This window comes from Maylandia zebra, linkage group LG4 (genome assembly GCF_041146795.1).
Source record: "Maylandia zebra isolate NMK-2024a linkage group LG4, Mzebra_GT3a, whole genome shotgun sequence".
Taxonomy (NCBI): domain Eukaryota; kingdom Metazoa; phylum Chordata; class Actinopteri; order Cichliformes; family Cichlidae; genus Maylandia; species Maylandia zebra.
The window spans coordinates 22,553,665-22,572,817 of NC_135170.1; the positions used below are offsets into that span (position 1 = coordinate 22,553,665).

The 19,153-nt window shown below is 37.2% G+C and overlaps 1 protein-coding gene across 1 annotated transcript; it reads right to left on the reverse strand.

Annotated features, from left to right (window-relative positions):
• Positions 1 to 4,774: 4,774 nt before the first annotated feature.
• Positions 4,775 to 18,614, reverse strand: LOC101472164 (nuclear GTPase SLIP-GC). Its single transcript, XM_004559352.2, has 21 exons — positions 18,357 to 18,614; positions 18,134 to 18,221; positions 17,913 to 18,025; positions 16,932 to 16,956; positions 16,675 to 16,761; positions 16,268 to 16,355; positions 13,507 to 13,720; positions 13,166 to 13,387; positions 11,361 to 11,567; positions 11,093 to 11,268; positions 9,521 to 9,614; positions 9,351 to 9,438; positions 9,089 to 9,210; positions 7,994 to 8,167; positions 7,752 to 7,906; positions 7,523 to 7,640; positions 7,290 to 7,398; positions 7,064 to 7,194; positions 6,791 to 6,872; positions 6,512 to 6,593; positions 4,775 to 6,398 (listed from the first exon to the last, which is right to left on the reverse strand). The coding sequence occupies exons 2-21, from the start codon at positions 18,198 to 18,200 to the stop codon at positions 6,329 to 6,331; spliced, it is 2,424 nt and encodes an 807-aa protein (XP_004559409.2). The 5' UTR covers positions 18,201 to 18,221; positions 18,357 to 18,614; the 3' UTR covers positions 4,775 to 6,328.
• Between the last annotated feature and the right edge of the window lie 539 nt (positions 18,615 to 19,153).

A 19,153-nucleotide genomic window follows, 5' to 3' on the forward strand; every position in this document is an offset into this window, starting at 1 on the left:
AACACAATGAATTTACAAATTATAATTTTTGTTTCTTTCTCTCGTGCAATGTTGGATTATAATTTCAAAGTATTTGGAGAACACTAACTCCTCCTAAACATCAGCAAGATTAAGGAGCTGATCGTGGACTTCACTACAAAGCAGGCGAGGAATTACAAACCCCTCATCATCAGTGGCACGCCAGTGGAGAGAGTGGACAGTTTCCGATACCTGGGTGTCCACATCACTCAGGACCTGTCATGGTCCTGCCACATCAACACCCTGGTTAAGAAAGCCCGTCAGCGTCTCTTCTTCCTCAGAAGACTTAGAGACTTCCATCTGCCACTGAAGGTGCTCAAGAACTTCTACTCCTGCACCATCGAGAGCGTCCTGACGGCAAACATCTGCACCTGGTTTGGGAACAGCACCAAGCAGGACAGGTGAGATCTGCAAAGAGTGGTGCGCTCAGCCGAACGCATTATTCAATCAGAGCTCCCTGACCTGCTGTCCATCTACACCAAGCGGTGCAAGTCCAAAGCTAGGAAGATTATGATAGACCTCTCCCATCCCAACAATGGACTCTTCTCACTGTTGAGGTCTGGGAAGCGCTTCCACTCCCCTAAGGCCAAAACAGAGAGAATGAGGAGGAGCTTCTTCCCCCAGGCTATTCGGGCCCTGAACCAGGTGTAGGACTGGACTCTCCCACACACGTCACTATAAGACTGGACTCACACGCACCACCACACATTTCCTATAATCCTATAATTCCTATAATTTATAATCCTTATCTTTATAATCTCTTCTGCTATTTGCACATTCTTTACTGTAAATTCCTAAGTTAATTTGTAAATTTTTGTAGTAAATTGTAAATATTGTAAAACTTTTCTTCTGTCATTTAATGGTTGGGCATTGTACAGCTACAAGCATTTCACCCCCATTTCATACTGTGTATGGTTGTGTGTGTGTGACAAATAAAAAATTTGAATTTATAGAGTTCATACTTGCAGGTTGGATTTCCTCAGCTTCCGCAGGAAGCAGAGACATGGCTTGGCCTTCTTGGTTATGGAGTTGGTGTTGAGTGTCCAGGAGAGGTTCTCTGCAAGGTGGACACCAAGGAACACCAGAGGGACATGTTCTTAATTTATAAACACTAACTTAGAACATGGTGATACAGGTATTAATTACAACTTTTAATAAATTATAACTTCATTGGTCTAAAATAGTAAACTGAGTCCCCTTAAACCTGTAAAAAGTTTGTATCTCCTGAAGCATGTTGCCTGTATGTAAGAGCCATGAATATTATATTATGTCATCTAAGAAATGATTTGCATAAACAGTATTTGGAGTACTCAAAATGTTTTTTTTAACACATTCCACCTCTGTGACATAATAAAAGACTTGATGATAATCTGGTAAATTTGCTCCTTTCTCTAAAGTATAAAAGGACAACGCTTTGTGATTTTCTAGGAAGTGCAGGGATACTGAAAGTGGCACTTTGTGCACTGCTTTTGTCAAACATGCTGAAAGTGGAAAATGAGAAACATGTCACACAACCTTAGATAAATGGATCAAAACAGTTTCCCATTCATTCTTTATGGTAGTGCTAAATCACTACAGATGTAATATATTTTTGTCCACTATGGTTTTCCGGTGTTGTTTTGAGTCACTTTCCACTTCCAGAGATGAAATCAGATCTCAGAGCTCTGTGTTCATTAATCACAGGTAAGAAAAGGGTTATTTGAAATAAGAGTAAACCTACAGAATGAATATGCAGCTGTGCTTTAAAGGTTTATCGGATTCATGACAGTTAACGTCCACCGTTTGGTTAAACAGTTGTGTCAGCTGTGCTGAAGTGATGAGCTAAATAATGAATGAACAGGAGGTTTCATTTATTTGTGTGTGCCGCTGTCATGTTGTAATGGTAAATATTCTGACAGTGTTGTGTTCATGTCTTACGAACATTAAAAACACTCACTGACAGAAATAGACCTGCTGTTTTTATTTCTTTTTTTAAATGTATGTGTGTGGTTTTCATGTTGTAAGTACTCTTGTCAATGAGCTTCTGACAGTCTGTCCTGTATGGGTTATGGATGATGATGATGTGCTGTGATAATACAGCTGCTGGCTTTATGCTGAGCTTTGACACTAGGCTGTTGTTACAAATACAGAATCAGTCATGAATGATTTTTATTCACAGACAGAAAAAAATACATCTTCATCACAGCTCTGATAGTGCTAGAGTTAGCTTTCACTGAGTCAGCTGAACACAGTCTTAAAACAAATGTATTTGTTCCTGTCATTAATCTTTAAATCACTTCAGCTAATCCTTGGCCTGCTTCTTTTTCTGTAAACCCAACTACACTGTGCAACAGTATTTTCAAAGATTTATTTCAATCGCTTAGTTCTTTTTAAGTTTCCTTAATTTTTCTGTATTTGTGTCAAAACATTTTTTTCTTTTTCATTGTATGTCATACCCAGAGACCACTCTGATCCCTCCTGTTGAAGCTGGAAGTTGAATTAAAGACATGTCTGCACCTTTGAGGGAGGACCCTGTGCCGCAGAATGCTCTGACTGTGAGCCTTATGACTGGAGGGGGACTCCTCAGAGATGAAGGTGGTGCAGGGAGAGTTTGGGAAGTTAAAGGATAATCTTTCCTGTGTCTTCTGGAGAATGATGTCATTTAGTATGTTGTATGTACTGGTACTTATATAAAACCTTTCTACTCTACTTCAGTTCGCAGAGCAATTAATACACCATGCCTCATTAATACAGACATAAATGAATGAATAAAATATATATATATATATATATATATATATATATATATATATATATATATATATATATATAATGTATTATTATAAATAATAATAATAGTAATAGTATACATATAATAACATATATATGTTATTGTCTTATGTGTATGATTTCCTTTGACCAGAATGGTCTTACAAAAAGAGATTTGGTCCTCTGTATAAATAACGCTTAATTATCCCTAAAGTAAAAGGTCTTACTTAAATGTTTATATACTCACTTTATAAAAGCACCAAGCTGTTCTTTGTCGTTTATATGGTGCTTGACTTTGTTCATTATGACTTTCATGTCAGAGAGTATTCTAGCTTCTGTCAGAGTGAAAGTGTTTAGCAGGAATTAGGAACCATTATAACAAAATGAGCAAAATGAACAAACTGATATACAAAATGAGCAATGTATCGCATTCTTACTGACCACTTACCAAATGTAAAATGTATGGCAATAAGTTTATTGTTCAAGTTAAGTTTGATTTGAAATTACTTTTTTTTTCATTTTATTTTAATGCATCTCTGTCATGGGTCAAAAATGCTATGAGGTGCCATAAAGAATATTATTACTGAAACACTCTCCACTGAAAACCAAGCCATTTCAGATGAACAGGAAGTTATTTCCTGACAAGGAAAAAGTGGTACATTTCAAACCGCTACACAGATGTCTACTCAATAACCTGCTAGTAGCCTAAGTGAAGCAGCCGCATTACTCTGTCAAATGCAACAGCCGTGGGCAGTCGGTTGTAAGACTACGGTCAAGTGAGTCCTCACTAATATTTCAAACTAAACAGGTTTTCTAGATCAAATCCACCACCTCTCATACTTTGAATAAATTAAAAATACACACAAAATGGGCCTATCACATCAATGATCGACCTGCTCATTACTATGTCCACCTTGTTACTGTGGAAAACGAGGAAGACGCTTTTTGCTTAAATTAGCCATTATCACTTATGTCAGGGGTTCTTACATTTTGTTTTTTTTGTTTTGTTTTTATCTCAGGGCCTGACGTTTTCACTACAAAGTGGACCAGGGCCCATTCACATATTAACACTGTATTGAATAAATTAATTTTGCTTTTGGTTTGATTTATATTTAATAAATAAATCAATTCCACCTGATCTTAAAAGCTAAAACCTTGCCAAATAAACATGATGATGACGACATTATACAATGTAATAAGACATTTATTTATTACATGTATGTGAACCTGGAAATAAAACAAAATGCCAAACAGGTCAACAATTCATGAAACAAATCAAACTGCAAGTAGAAATTGAAAGGCTCAAGTCAAGGTTAATAACACAAAAATAATTAATAATTCAATTTTACTACAACGAAAGAGAAAAAAGGGACTGATCTAGTTGTAAAGAGACAAAAATAGTATTTTTATTCTTTCTAGAAGCTGATGCTGTATGTCTAAGGTCATGTCCATGATACGGTGGCTCGCAGTGTCGTTTGAGTGTTCTTTGCAGCAGCCCCTCCGATGATCTCATGGCACATATATACAGTGGCAGGCCAAATCAATTCAGTGCTTCAATGTATAGCATTACTCCACACATTGGGCTCTCGGGTCCGCCTCATTTCCTCTGTTCACAAACCGCATGCTTCAGGAAGTCAAAGCTGTACTTGCACAAACATTTTGACTTTTGGGAGGGGGTTGTCACCTTTATCTTCCTTTTTGCATTTTAAGAACTTCTCCATATATTTTGCTAACTGCAAACAGCAGGCAGACTGTCTTCTTCTTCTTGCTTTTTGAGGCTGTTTAAACAACTCCCACCAAATGGTGTGAAGCTGTATTGAGACTGAGATTGTCATGGACAGGGAACAATAACCAAAAGTATTTTGCGGCTCTTAAGGTGTGGCTCGCAGCCCCATGGTTAAGAATCACTGACTTATGTGATGCTGTTTATACTGTAAGTAACCATAAGAGGGTGGGCATGCTATGCTTTAACACATCTGTGAATCATTCAGAAAAATGGAAGAAAAGGTTGATGACAGACTGATATTTATTCTGGTTTTAATTTTTTAGATTTCCTTAAAAAAAACAAAAGAAAACAAACAACAACAAAAAAAAAAAAGAATTCACATTCAGGATATTCATAAGGATTTCTGTGGGAGTAATGGGGGTAAAGACAATTCAGGGACTTACTTCAAAGACTTTAAGCATTAGAAAATTAGAATTAAAAGGACATCTCGCTATAATATTACGAGTAAGGCTATAATGAAGAGGAACAAAAATGCACAAAAATGATGGCATTTTAGGATAATTGTGCTAAAAAAAAAGGAGAGAAAAAAATTTCCCGAAACATATAATTTATTTCTAAGGTAAATTGGGATTAACAACGTAAGACAAGCTTTTAGAAATAATGTGATAGTGTATTTTTATACATAATACACTCAGTTCTTTTGTGGGGACTCAAATGACACAGAGTACTAGACCTGTAACAACAATGGCTGTTAGATGAGACAGAGGTGCACGTTAGACAAACTTAACTTCTGTCAACAGCGCAAAATATCAAAAAAGAGTCAGCTGATACTACTGCCAAAACAATCTTCATAATTAATTTTTTTGTGAAGAATAAAGAAAGGTGACAGGTGAGAAAGGTTGTTGGGACCAAGAAACTTACAATTAAAGAGAATAACAGGAATTATGAATGGGTGCTTGGAAAAAAACCCCAGAAACTTTAGGTTTTACAAATAAATTTATGACTAGTTGTGTTTTTCATACACAAATCCATCTAATCCCAATTCAGATATTGTTTTTAAGAAAAACACCCTCTGCTGTGGCTCTAATGTATGAAAACCTGTCAAAAACACATATTTGAGTGTGAAAGGTTGAGATGAAAAACTACTTTGAATCTCATAATCAGACAGTTAATTCCATAATGAAAAGAACTACGAAAATTAAACATTTATTGGAGGAAAAGATGGACACAATGTAGAGGGATAAAACTAGTCCTGTAGCTGCATGGAGATAGAGCTACTTACCCTAACTGACCAATCAACGTTTACAAGATAAATTTTAGGAGTCATTAATACTAAAAATCTTGGAACAATGGTCTGGATGACTTGTTACCTTTAAATATTTGTAGGTAAATATAATCACAATTTTAATTGTAATTTTAGATAAAATACATTGATGTTCCATTTAATTACACCTTAGTTGTGGGCTGTATTATAAAGTGTTACCATTTTTTATCTAGTGTGTTAAGTACACTGATTTTATATGTACTGAAATGTGCTATATCATTGCATTGTCATCTGAATGAACCATAACTAAACTCATAAAATAAAACGATTAAAATAGATTTGAAATATATGTAGAGTGATGTGATGTGAATCTCTTTCAGTTTTCCGCAAACTTCTTTGTCAGCCTCAATATTTAAAACATTAAAAGATAAATATGTCTTACAGAAATAAAAGTCCACAATCACTTATAATGACATTCACAAAATCAAAGTCAAATGTCACCAAACAACTTTTAAAGGGACCAAATAAAAACAACTGAAAATGATTGAGACCAAATCGGATGGTTTTTTGTTTTAAACAGCACTTCCTCTGGTAAGACCTGTTTGTGTCCAGGTTTCTGCAGTTTCTACCTGGTCAGCAAATCTGAAACATCCAAAAAAAGGTTTAACAATGAGCAATAAGGACCAAAATATATATATATATTTTTAAATGTAAAATATTCTATGTAATACTGATGATGACGTATAAGAATTTACCCAGTTAGTGATGTTTCATCATCTGGAGTGCCTACAAGTTTATCATAATGTTTCTTCACCATCTCAAGCTCTGTTGAAACATCTGAAAAACAAAACATTTTTTGAATTGTTTCCTCCCCAAGAGTGACTCACGTAATAGTGTGTGTGACTGTAAATTATAAGTTAATTTTAAAAATAGAGAGACAAATAGGTAAATACACTGTGCTATCAGGTTTCAAAGATAAAGAGAAAAGGAAGGAAGCTTTATCAAATGTAAATACAGCAAATTGTCCTGTTTACCTGGGAGTAAGCCCCCATCAGTCTTGAATGAACGTTCAATGGATTCCTTCATAGTTTCCTCCAGAGTCTTCAGGATTTTTTCCTATTTTAAAAATGGTTATTACTTATCACAGATCAAAATATTGTGTTAAGTCAAATACAATTACATTTAGAAGGTTCTCAGATACTGCATTAAAACATAAATGGAAACATATTTTTGTGTAAGTCTATTCCAGTTAAATATGGAAAAAGCCTTCATATGTTCATCCCATTTTTTCATAAAACATGACAAACCATCAAAGTGTGCAATTTCTCCAACATGGTATTTTTTGCCCTCTCAAACATGTCCTCCTTTGAGTGCACGTGGTCCGTAATAGTCTCCCTCATGTTGTACAGCGTGTCTTTTCCACTAAATTCTGCAGCCTCTACAATAAGACAGAAAGCTCCAATCAGATTTCTCTTTCTGAATAATGATAAATATAAATATGTGTTTTTGTGAATCTCTGATCTTATTTCTTACTCTTGTAGCCTTCATCCATAATGTCTTCAATTGTCTCTGTCAGACTGCTGTAGACTCTTTTCTTCTGTTTCCGCATCGTTCTGTTCAGTTTTGCCTTAATTTTTTCTTCCTTAGAGAACAAACATGAAATATGGATGAACATCATTTGAAATTACATCAAGCCATAAAACTAAGGTTAATTTTTCATGTTTTCCATTTACTGTCCATTATGTCAGTAAAGTTTCATCTCTTACCTCTGTCTTGAGAAATCTGAGCTGCAGTTCAGCATTTTTGTACTTTTCAAACAGAGAATCAGTGTTAAGTGAAAATGTATCGATGACTCCGTTGAATGCTCCACGTTCTGAGTCATTTCTAAAACATATAAACATTGTGGTTATTAATGGCAGAATTGGCAAGTTTATATGTTATGATTACATATCTTGGATAATATTATGTGACTGTTTAGAACTTGTCTTTTCTTACGGGAAGGTCTTTCTGAATTCATCATCAATGCTGTCAATCAGACAGGAAGCCAACTTCATATTAAGGTTAATTAGGGTCCCTTTCTTTGGTTTGTAGACGCCACCATTCTTAACAACACACTTCAGTACCTTGTGAAAAGCACCACCCTTCTTTCCCTAAAACAGAAAAGAAAAGAAGAAGTATTTAAACACATATTCATGTAAAATATGTTGTTTTGTTGTAACTATATTTAAAATACATACACGATACAAGAAGTTCTTGAGTTTTTCTCCATATGATCCTTTGGATTTCTCAACGCCATCATCAAGATATTTTTCAAAAGCCGTATAGGTGTCTTCCATTTCTTTGTTGACATTACGAAGTTGGATGTTCGTGTTTTTCTCAAGTTCTGCACACACCTCGGGTTTTTTATCATCCTGAAAATTTTTGAAGGAATAAAGTCAGAAAAACAACTTGTTGTTTCGTATATATTTATGAAATCAATTGATTTTAAAAGTCACTGTCCTGTAATAAGAACCTGAGAAGTAAAATAGAACAGCAAAAATAAATGAATCAATTAATAAATCATAAATTAATAGATTATAAAAACAAGATACTCGAAAAAATTTGGAAATCTCAACATGTAAGAGAATGTGTATCTTTTAATGCTGGGCATACACTCTGCGAGTCCATTTTGAGACGATTTTTCAGTCGTGCGACCGTTTTCGGGATTGGTCCAAGTTTTCCCCTAATCGTGTGTCATGCATCGTGTAGTATACGTGGGGTAACAAGAAGCGATTAATACCTCACGATCAGTTCCCGATCTCGTAAGAAAATCAAACCTGTTTGAAATCCTGTCGCTCGTTGCGAGGGTGTCAACGCAGCCTCTCACACTGCGCACACAGCTCCATCTTTCAGAAGTGAAAAGGTGGAGCAGCAGCACGGCAGTGGAGCGTGTGATCTGGACATAAGCGATGGAGGCACAACTTGTAGAACTTTGGCAAGCTCATCTGAGTCTTTTCGATGTGGCCTCACAAAATTATCACGACCACAACAACCGTGAAAATAGTTGGATGGATATTGCTGCTCATTTGCAGCTGCGTTTTTCATTAGCAATTTAGTAATGTTGATGGTGGTGGTGTGTGTGTCTGTGTGAGTAAAAGACAGAGAGGGAGAGATAGATTTTGTGTTATGTGTTATGGACGCACAGTGTGAGCACATCAGGCCATATAGTGTGAGACCCTGCACCGTGACCTACGAACTTCTCACCCCTGCGATTCAATCGTACAGTTTGCGCAGAAGCTGAATAACGCGACTGAAAAAAATCGCAGTGTATTCCCAGCATTAGTTGACCTTACCACTCCTCTGGAGTTGGCTCCGTGAATCAGAGACAGAATCCCGTGAGCTCCATTCACATAGTTTACTGTCTCTGAGTGACAGTCATTGAGATCTTGCAAAAATCCCTGAAGTTGAGGTATTTCTGTTGAGAAGAAATTTCAGTGCCAGTTTGACATTACTTAAATTCAAATTAAATAATTCTTCTTTCAGTCAGAGCAAACTAAAACAACATGTGCATTTCAGCTGTTTATATTCTGTTAGCAAAACGGAGACTTCACTCACCAGTTTCATCTGGATTTAGATGCTTCCCTTTTAGGAACTCTTTGGAGCTCACTGTGAACACTTTGAAACTGTCATCAGTGAAGTGTTTCTGCGGAAAAATGATTTAATTTTAAAGCATCTTTGCAACTGTGGAGAGTCTGTATTATTTTCTGTAAGCCTATAAAACTCACCTTAATCTTGGTTCGCTTGTTGAATGCTTCCCTTACTCCATCCTTGGCATGAATGTTTCTTTTAACTATTCGATCATGGATATCAGCTGATGAACTACAACAAATGTGCATATATGTACTGTTACCATCATCACTATTATTATCACCATCATTAATCTGGGGCAGGCTGGGTGGTTTTGATTTACTCTTGGGCTACGTCCCCACGTACAAAGGTGTTTTTTCATTTTTTAAAAATCGCATCGACGTGTGCACTTTTTAAAAAATATCTCTGTTCACATGTAAACGCAAAAACAAAGTCAAACGCTGTCAAGAACATGCCAAATCCTAACTTACTAGAATTATGCCCTCTTTTCTTTTCAAGTGCCTTCATTATTTCAAATGTTAATAACTAAACTGTATTTTGGATTTTATCTCACTAGCTCTTTTGGCCAGAGTTTATTCAATAAAGAAAAAAACTGACAATTTTACATTTGTCTTAGTGATTTATAATCATGAGTCACAGCTCTCTGAAATACGGCTGGTGTAGACTCACAACTAAGAATGGACAAAATGCATGCATACATATATTTAATTTAAAAAAATTAAATTTATTAAAAAATGAAAAAGGCATTGGTGTTAGGACTTGGGTTGTGACAGCGTCTGTGTATTTTACTCTGACACCTCTGTCTTTCTAAGTAGAAGGGCAGTAACTGCATGTGTACATGTAAGCGTGTAAAAAAATGCAGATAGTATTTTGTTTCTGTCTCCCATTTTGAAAATTCATCAAATGTAAACAATCACGTGGCGCACAGCGTGGCGTCATGTTTGATGTTGCGTGACTAACTCCTCGTATTCCTCGTCCACGGGTAAATGCAAAAACTGTTTTCGAAAATCTCCACGCTGGCAGGAGTTTATAAAAATCTCAGTTTTCAGTGATCCAAAACGCCATTTACGTGTGGATGAAAAGCCCAAACCGATAGAAAAAGCTATGTTTTCAAAAATACCAGTGTAGCTGTGGACGTAGCCTTGGCCTTTAGGCGGAAATGTGGGAGGCTCCCTTTCTGACCAAGCTGAGCTTTCCCTGACTGTCGCACACATATAACTCATTGTCATCGCCTAGATTGTATTTAAAGACTGCCTGTGGCACTGCATCTCTACCACCTACGGTGGTGTTCTCCACTAATTCACCAGTTCATATTAGTTTATTCAGTTTATATTTTTCTTTCATTGTAAATAAACCTATTAAACTTCACATCAGTTGTGCATACATAAAAGCTGCAATGATGCCAGTTGCAACTCTTTCTCCTCCTGCTCTCCTGTTATTGCTCACCAAGAGAGCTTGCTGTCCCTCTACAACTAAAAAAAATCTACTACCTTTGCCACTCTCCACTATTCCACTCCCTCTCTCTTTATTACTCAGTCCACCATATTCAATAAACTTTATAAAATTGTATCTGCATCTCAGACTCCCTTTGACCCAAATGTTCTGTATTATTAAAAAAAAAAAAGGGCTAAACTCTGTGTTTCATTCTAGCCTGCGTTTATCTTACATGGAAACACCGTGTAGTTGATCAGCATTCAAAATGTACTTACAGATCATCTGAATCATCAAGAAGATCAGACTTGGTGCAGATAAAGTGAATTTGCTGACATTCGCCACCATTTCCAATCAGACTACTGACACTTTCCAGGATCTCCCAGGCCTCTTTCTCTGATGCTGCTCGGTTAATTTCAGTCACAATCCACACAGTAGAACACTCTCCAACTATCTGAAAGGAGAATAACATGTCTCAGTGCTTCATTGAAAGATGACTGTTTACAGAAAACACAGTATAAGCAAAGAGCAGTAAATGTGAATTACCCCTTTCCACATCTGATCTCTGCTCTTGTTACAGTCGCCATTTCCAGGAAGGTCCACAAGTGTGACATGCTGGAGAAAAGGATTGTTTGGCACCCTGACAGTCACACACTTCACTAGTGGCCAAAACCACTTTTTTCCTTCATTGCCTTCTCCTTGTTTTGACTCACTTCTTGTGTACTTGACAAATTGTGCAGAAAGTTCATTAGCCTGCAATAAATAATGAAAGTAAAGCAGTGCAGTTTAATTTCAGTCCTCACAGAATGTGCTTCATAGAATTCATTAAAAAGTCAGTGACATAAAAAAGGTTAAGTAATTAGTGTTCAGTTTTAGATTTAAATGATCAGATTGTGTCATGTACAAGCTTCCCCTTGTGTTATATTGGACCAAGAAAAACATCAATCAAATCCAAAATGAAAATAGATTTTTATGATTTATTTGATTTTTTATTCTCTATTTAAATCATGCTATGAACACTCTTGTTCTCAACAGCCAGTATTACTATTAGCAGAAACTACTTCATGTCGGCATTTTGCACAGTTGTCCACTTTAACTGACTGTCAGACACTGATTTACTTTGTGGCCACTTTGATTCAGTCTTTGCTGAATTTGCTCAGCAGTGAATTTCTACGGTGCGATTTAAAGTGTAAGAGTAGGTTAAAATAGGGAACTGATCACTGTTGTGTGATAAGGGAAAAGGTTCTTACTGCGATTATTTAAAATAAAAACAATCATGCTCTACATCACGGACCTGGACCAAACCTGGGTCTTGTTAACCAGTTATTACAAGAACAGATTTATTTTTTCTGGCAATGTGATCATCTAAAGATCATTGTGGGATCTCAGTAAGATCTGTTTTGTTTTGATCACTGGATCTGTTTTCAGTGTTTTGTTTTTTGGACTTTTGAATCTATGCTGCATGCTATTTTCAGAAGTGAGATATGTTTTTAGTTCTTAGGCTACGTTCACACTGCAGGTGTTAATGCTCAATTCCGATTTTTTGATCAAATCCAATTTTTTTGTCTGCGTGTTCACACTACAAATAAAATGCGACAGCAAACGCGCTCTAGTGTGAAGGCTTAAAGCGGCCCGCATGCGCAAAAGAAGACTTCACACACAGCGCGCTCTTTAGACCCAGAGCAAACAGTATTGTTTGACAGATGGCCGTTAATATAAAGACTTCGGACTTTACGTTTCCCAATTTTTGCTTTAAGTTATTTTGTTATTTACATAATAATGTAAATAACCTAATAAATATCCTTATTGCTGTTTTAGAGAGGAGCGGTGCTTCAAAGGATAGTTGCAGATTTCTGTCAGAATCTGCAGATTATACAGTACAAATAAAATGTTCACGTTTCTCCAACGTTGTCTTCCCAACAGTTTCACTGACATCTACGCTGGATGGCCAGGAAGCGACCGCGATGTCTTCTCGGGCGCTTCTCTGGCGCTGATAATTGGCGTCTGTCTTGTGTCGGTGACGTAAAAGACGGATTTAATGCGACCTGACCGTTCAAACATCGGATATGTATCGGATTCAGTACCACATACGAAAGTGACCCAGATCGGATTTGAAAATATCGGATTTGCACCGTTCACACTGTCACACCATGATCGGATATGGGTCGCATAGTGTCAAAAAAATTGGATTTGATGCGCTTTCGCCTGCAGTGTGAACGTAGCCTTAGTCTTTTGTTTATTTGGTCAGTTCCCTTTTTGTGTCCAAGATGTCCTAGTTTCACCTGTGTCCCCTTCCCAGCATCCCCTGTGTGTCCCCTGTCTGTTATAGTAGCAATATGAGTTTGTCTTACTGATTCACATCTCAATATCTTCCGCCTGGATTGGAGAAATTCTGGAATTTCTTTGAAATATTTGTTCTCCATGAGGTTTTCAGAGGACTTCTCTTTCCATTCTTCTCCATAAAGTGCTGACAGCTTTTCAACAGCATCACGATAATCATCATCGCCTTCCTTTTCCTGATTTTCATTATTGTCAAGAAGCTGATGAAATGACCACAACTCATCTTTCCACTCCTACAAAAATAGATGACAAGCAATTTATTGAGGCATGTACCCAGCCTTAAGCTCCAAGAACTGCACTATAACAAATGATTTAGTTTTAAGTACAAATCAAATTTGAGAATTCATTTTACCTCCTTTGTGATGAACTCAATTTCTGCTTCATACTTGTTGTGTGCGTTGGCTTCCACTTTGATCATGACTGAGGTGCAGGCATTGATGCTTCCTGAAGGTAAAAGATTCTTCTCTTCAATGATGGCATTTATCAAAGAGCTCTTTCCAGCCCCGGTTTTACCAAAGACACCAACCAGCTCCCTCTTGTCTGTCTCCAAATCACTGATCTTTTTCCTGATGAACAAGATTTTAAATATGGGTTAATTGATTCAGTCATGAAAACTTTTTATGCACGCTTTAAAAAAGAGAGTTTCAAAGAGAGTTATAATCATGGTAGTGATCATCAAATGAAATATCACTAAATATTTTAGTTTTATACACATACACCACTAATTGTTTACTGTATGTTGTTTTGATCAGCATCTTCCTTTTTGTGTCAGTTAAAGCTAAAATGTTTCCCCCAAGAGTTGGTAGATAACAGGAACAGCAAAAAATGTAGTTAAGTCACCAAAACCTCCTAAAAATATCAGTCTTTGTTGGTCTTAACTTTGATAGTTTTATTTTACTAATAAATCATTCTGTGATCTATAGTTGTACTGCTGTTAAGTCAAAAGTATAACGTAAAATAGCTAAACAAAGAACCAACACACCAAACAGACTGACACAAGAAACTAATTGGTGAATATGGAACCAAACTATCATCTGGCTGAGTGGTGCGACACCAACAACCTGCTGCTTAACACCGAGAAGATCAAGGAGCTCATCGTGGACTACAGGAGGAAAGCTGACCCACATCCACCCATCTACATTAAAGGGACGGCTGTGGATTATGTGAGCAGCTTCAAGCTCCTTGGAGTCCACATCTCCGAGGATCTCATCTGGACGACCAACTGCTCCAAGTTGGTCAAGAAGGCTCACCAGCGCCTCTTCTTACTGAGGACTCTGAGGAAGAACCACCTGTCCTCAGACATCCTGGTGAAATTCTACTGCTGCACCATCGAGAGCATCCTGACTAACTGTATAACAGTCTGGTATGGGAGCTTCTCTGCCTCGGACCGGAAGGCGTTGCAGAGGGTCATGAAAACCGCCCAGCGCATCGGTGAAAGACCACTTCCTGCCATACAAGACATCTACAGGAAAGTGTCTGAAAAGGGCTGGGAAAATCATCAGAGGCCCCAGTCACCCAGCACAAGGACTCTTCGACTCCTGCCCTCTGGGAGGCGCTACATGAGCCACAGGACTAAGACCATCAGGTAGTGGTAACAGCTTCTTCCCCACAACTGTCAGACTCCTGAACTCTGACCCACATTAAACTCATGGACTGAACATACACACACCTACAACCACCTATAACTGAACACACACACAATGGACAAAACAAACAAATGGCCAACTGTACCCTCATACACAAAATAATAACATGGACCGGTTCAGGTGGTGGTTCACCAACCTTACAACCACTAGCACTTTATATAACCACTGTAGAAATTACCCACATATCTCACTGATCTGAACTGCACTACTGTAAATGCTGTATAGACAATCATTCTGTACAATACAATAATTATAGTTCTACAACTGTTTACAACTGTTTATTAATACTCACAATTGTATATCTACAATCAGTATAGTTCATATTTCATATTTCTGTATAGTTTTCATATTTTTAACCATATTTAAATCCTGTTCATAGCCTGTACATAGTTTGTACACTCACTACAGCCTGTACATACTTATAGTTATAGCATATTCATAAAATACCTTCATACCGTGTACATTGTAACATACCCATAATTAGGGATGGGTACCATCTGACATAAACGGTAGTAACCAGACCGAAAAGCAGCGCACATTTCGGTGCTTTATTTCAGTGCTTTTATTCCCTGAGCTGTGATACACTTCTAGCCAATCATTTTACGTTTCCGAGGATAGTAGGCGGGTCCAGGTACGTACGTTCTTTTAGAGCAGAGCTACAGATTAAAAATGCCCAAGGCGAAGCGGTCAAAAGCCTGGCTGTACTTCACAGCAAAAGATGCAAACTCAGCAGCCTGCAACAAGTGCTTTAAGCTGATACTGTGATACTGTCAAAGGAGGTAACACCTCAAATCCGATGAAACACCTGGCGACGCATAGCGTTTTTTTTAAAAGCCCAGAAATGCACCGTATTTGATAGCTTGCTGCGAGACCTCACACCAAGCGCATCTACTGTGGGTGGGTTGCCTGTTATCGGACCCGGAGTTAGCATTTCATTTTTCTGATTTCGTATTATAGGGACGTGTTGGGTGGCCAGAAGCGTAATATACCGACGATTTGTCACATAGCATAACATGTTACGCTTTGGGAGTGAGAACGTGTTGTCTTTTCATGTTTGCCTCGGCTCTCTCCAGGTACTTTGGCTTTCTCCAACAGTCCAAAGACGTGCAATTAGTGCATTTAGGTTAATAAATCCTCATCAATGTAGTTACTCATTCCTGTGACTGTATCTTGGTGTAACCAGTGTGACATCCATAAAGTTTGTTTGGACTGAATCATTTTAATTGTTGTGATCATGTGAATATACTGCTTATTTTTGCGTGTGTCAAGACTCTTGAAAAGGGACCATCTTCTCTGTGTGACTCAATTACACATAACTAGCAGTTTTTGAGGATGTTTTACAGATATTTTCTGCATTTTTGGTTTCTTTAAAAACAAACTCTCTTTGATCTGTTTGTGAAACTGTCACATGATCAGGAGTGGAACCAGGCCCATACATTACAAAATATGAAAAAACTTAATACTCACTTTAAGAAATCACTGAGTTTGTCTTGGTCATTTAGTCTGGCATGTACAAATGTCATGATGCTTTTCACATCAGACAGTATGACTGATTCTGTGGACAAAGAAAGGCAAAAACTATTTAAAACAAATAGACTAGAATAAACAGAAAATGTAAAATCTCATGTAAAAAAACAAACAAACAAAACAAACCTGTGTGAATTAGAGTATATCAGGACCATAATGTGACCACTTACCAATCAAACTTACTATACCATACATCAAGCTGACTGTTAAATTTTGACAACAGGCCAAAGAAAAAGTAATTTCTAGCATCAAAGATGAAACTGGCATGTTGGACAAATTGTGCTGCACAGAAATTTAACCCTATAGTGTCTTAAACTGTGACACTGTTTAGAAAGAGACGTAAATACCTGCAAATCCTGGCATAGACAGACGCTGTCGCTTAGCTGGTGACTGCAACCTGCTGGCATCACTTTGAAGATCTGATTTTCTCTTTCCTGATTGTATAAAAACAACAAAAAATAAGAACAAAAAATAAGAACAAAAAATGTGTTTCTCTCAGCATTGAAAGTTATTCTTAGTAAAGTTATGTAGATTGAAAGGCACCAATATTTTATGCAAACACAGAATAATATGAGATGCAATAAATACGATACATGTGTCTCACCTGTATCACTTGTGGATGGCAAGACCTGAGGATGAATATGAGTTATACAGGAAATTATTACTATTTGCATTGGCATTGCTCTTTAACAACATTTGAAGGACACTAGCATACAAGTTTTACAATCAACAAACTTAAATGCAGTTATAACTAGCAGACTGATGAAGAATACATTATAAATTACCTTATCACAGAATTGGAGACTTTGCTTCGCACCCTTAAAAATCCTATAGCTAGCCAGGCCCCTTTAGCCTGTCCAGTCAAAGGCTAGCTCCCTCTGGCAAATTGTCCCGAACAGTCGGGTAAACAAGATGACTGGGTGATGGTGAGGAGGAAGCATAGTCTTAAACAGAAGTCCCCGGTACACCACCAACCTGTTCATGCATCTAACTGTTTTTGCCCACTTGGCAAAACACTCGCCAGGAATCAAACTCTGGTAATTGGTGATTCTGTTCTGACTTCGAGGAGGGGGCCTAAGGGTACATCTTTCGCCATCTTAGAATGCTGTAATTGCAGCCATTCCCCAACTCTCTGAATGGTATTCATGGCCATTGATCAGTGGGTTTTGGTCAGTGGTTGTTGATCAATGGTCATGAGAATTTGCATAATTAACATTAAGGAACTGACCTCCCAGCCCATTGTTCCTTCACTGGACTGGTTTCAGTCATTATGCAAATGCACTGCAGTCAGCTGAAACTAAAGAGGTCACTTGGATGAGTGACGAAACGGTTCTCACACAAAACGCTACGTCCAGATGAACAGAATCAAGTTTTGGAGATTTACTTATCTGCATGATTGATGCATCAAGACAAAACGATAGAAATAGTAATTACTCAGATTACCAGTTACAGAAAAAAAGTAAAAGAGTTGCTTTTAACGCGGTTTTTCCCATCACTGATTATTACTGCCAGTGCATTTTTAAATATACAGATAAAGTCACCTCTGTTCACTAAAATAGCAATGATTGTCAAAGAACTTAATTACCTTTAACAGCTTGAGGTTCTTCTTGAATCGCATTCTTGGTCCAGCTTTTGTGATCAAATTCTCAATTTCTCGATCATCAAGCTCAAAAATATTTTCTTCATCAATTTCTTGATCTGTAATTAAAAATAAAGTTGAAGAGATAAAGATTATTCTCAACTTACTTCACAGATCACATCAGAATCAATATCTGTACCCATCAGGGATTCACGTTAATACTTTACCTTTAAATTTTTCCACCCACTCACTAAGCCCCCATTCAACCAGTTTGGTTCTTACGAAATCATCCATGACCAAGAAATGTAAGATAAACTGTAAGATAAAATGCAATATTTAACCAGACAATACTGCTTTACTGGTTAGACATTCGTGATCGACTTCTCCTTTAATGCACATATAATCAGAGACAGTGATATTAAATTCAGATTAAAAGTTCAAACTGCTCACCTTTTGTTAGAAGTAATGCTGGAAAAGGCTGCTGAGGGAGATCTGAGGCAAGCAGTGAGACACAAACAGGAAACAGGCGGGAAAAATAAAAATCAAGCAAAAAGCAAAGTCCACAAACCGATGCGGTTAAAAACAAACTGGAACTCTGTGGCTCAGACTGCACAATTGCAACTGCATCTATACATAAAATACAAAGGTAAATCCAACATGAGTAACGCGGGAGCAGGAAAAGCAGAACGGAGAACTGAGAAAGGCAGGAAGAGGAGGTGTTTGTGCAGCGCAGATGGGCGTGGCTGGAAGAGCGGTAACACCCTCCCTCGGAGCCCTTTTTTTTTCAACAATGAAACGATGTTGGGTGATAAACACTTTTTTTTAAAAAAGCCTAATAATAAATACCATCTTTAATCCTTAAAAATACTAATAAAAATATAAATTGCCACTCTTTTCTGTTACCGTCATCAGCCCAGCCACACCCATCCCCCAATAGATAAAATACAACTGTTAAGTTGTATTTTATCTATTATCTTGTATCTATCATCTTGTTTTATAACCCCCAAAACACAAACACATCCTCCAACCACACACACACACACACACACACACGCATGTTTTGTTTTCAAACACCATTGCAGTGTATTTCGCACCTCAAACCTTTTGTAAACAATAAAACAAATACAAGTAAACTGAAACAAATTACAGGTTGCAATAAAATAAAGTACAAACTCTTTTAATAACAGAAATCTTTATGGTTTAATTTATTGTACGTGTAGTTTTTTTTAACTGTGTAAGAATATTTA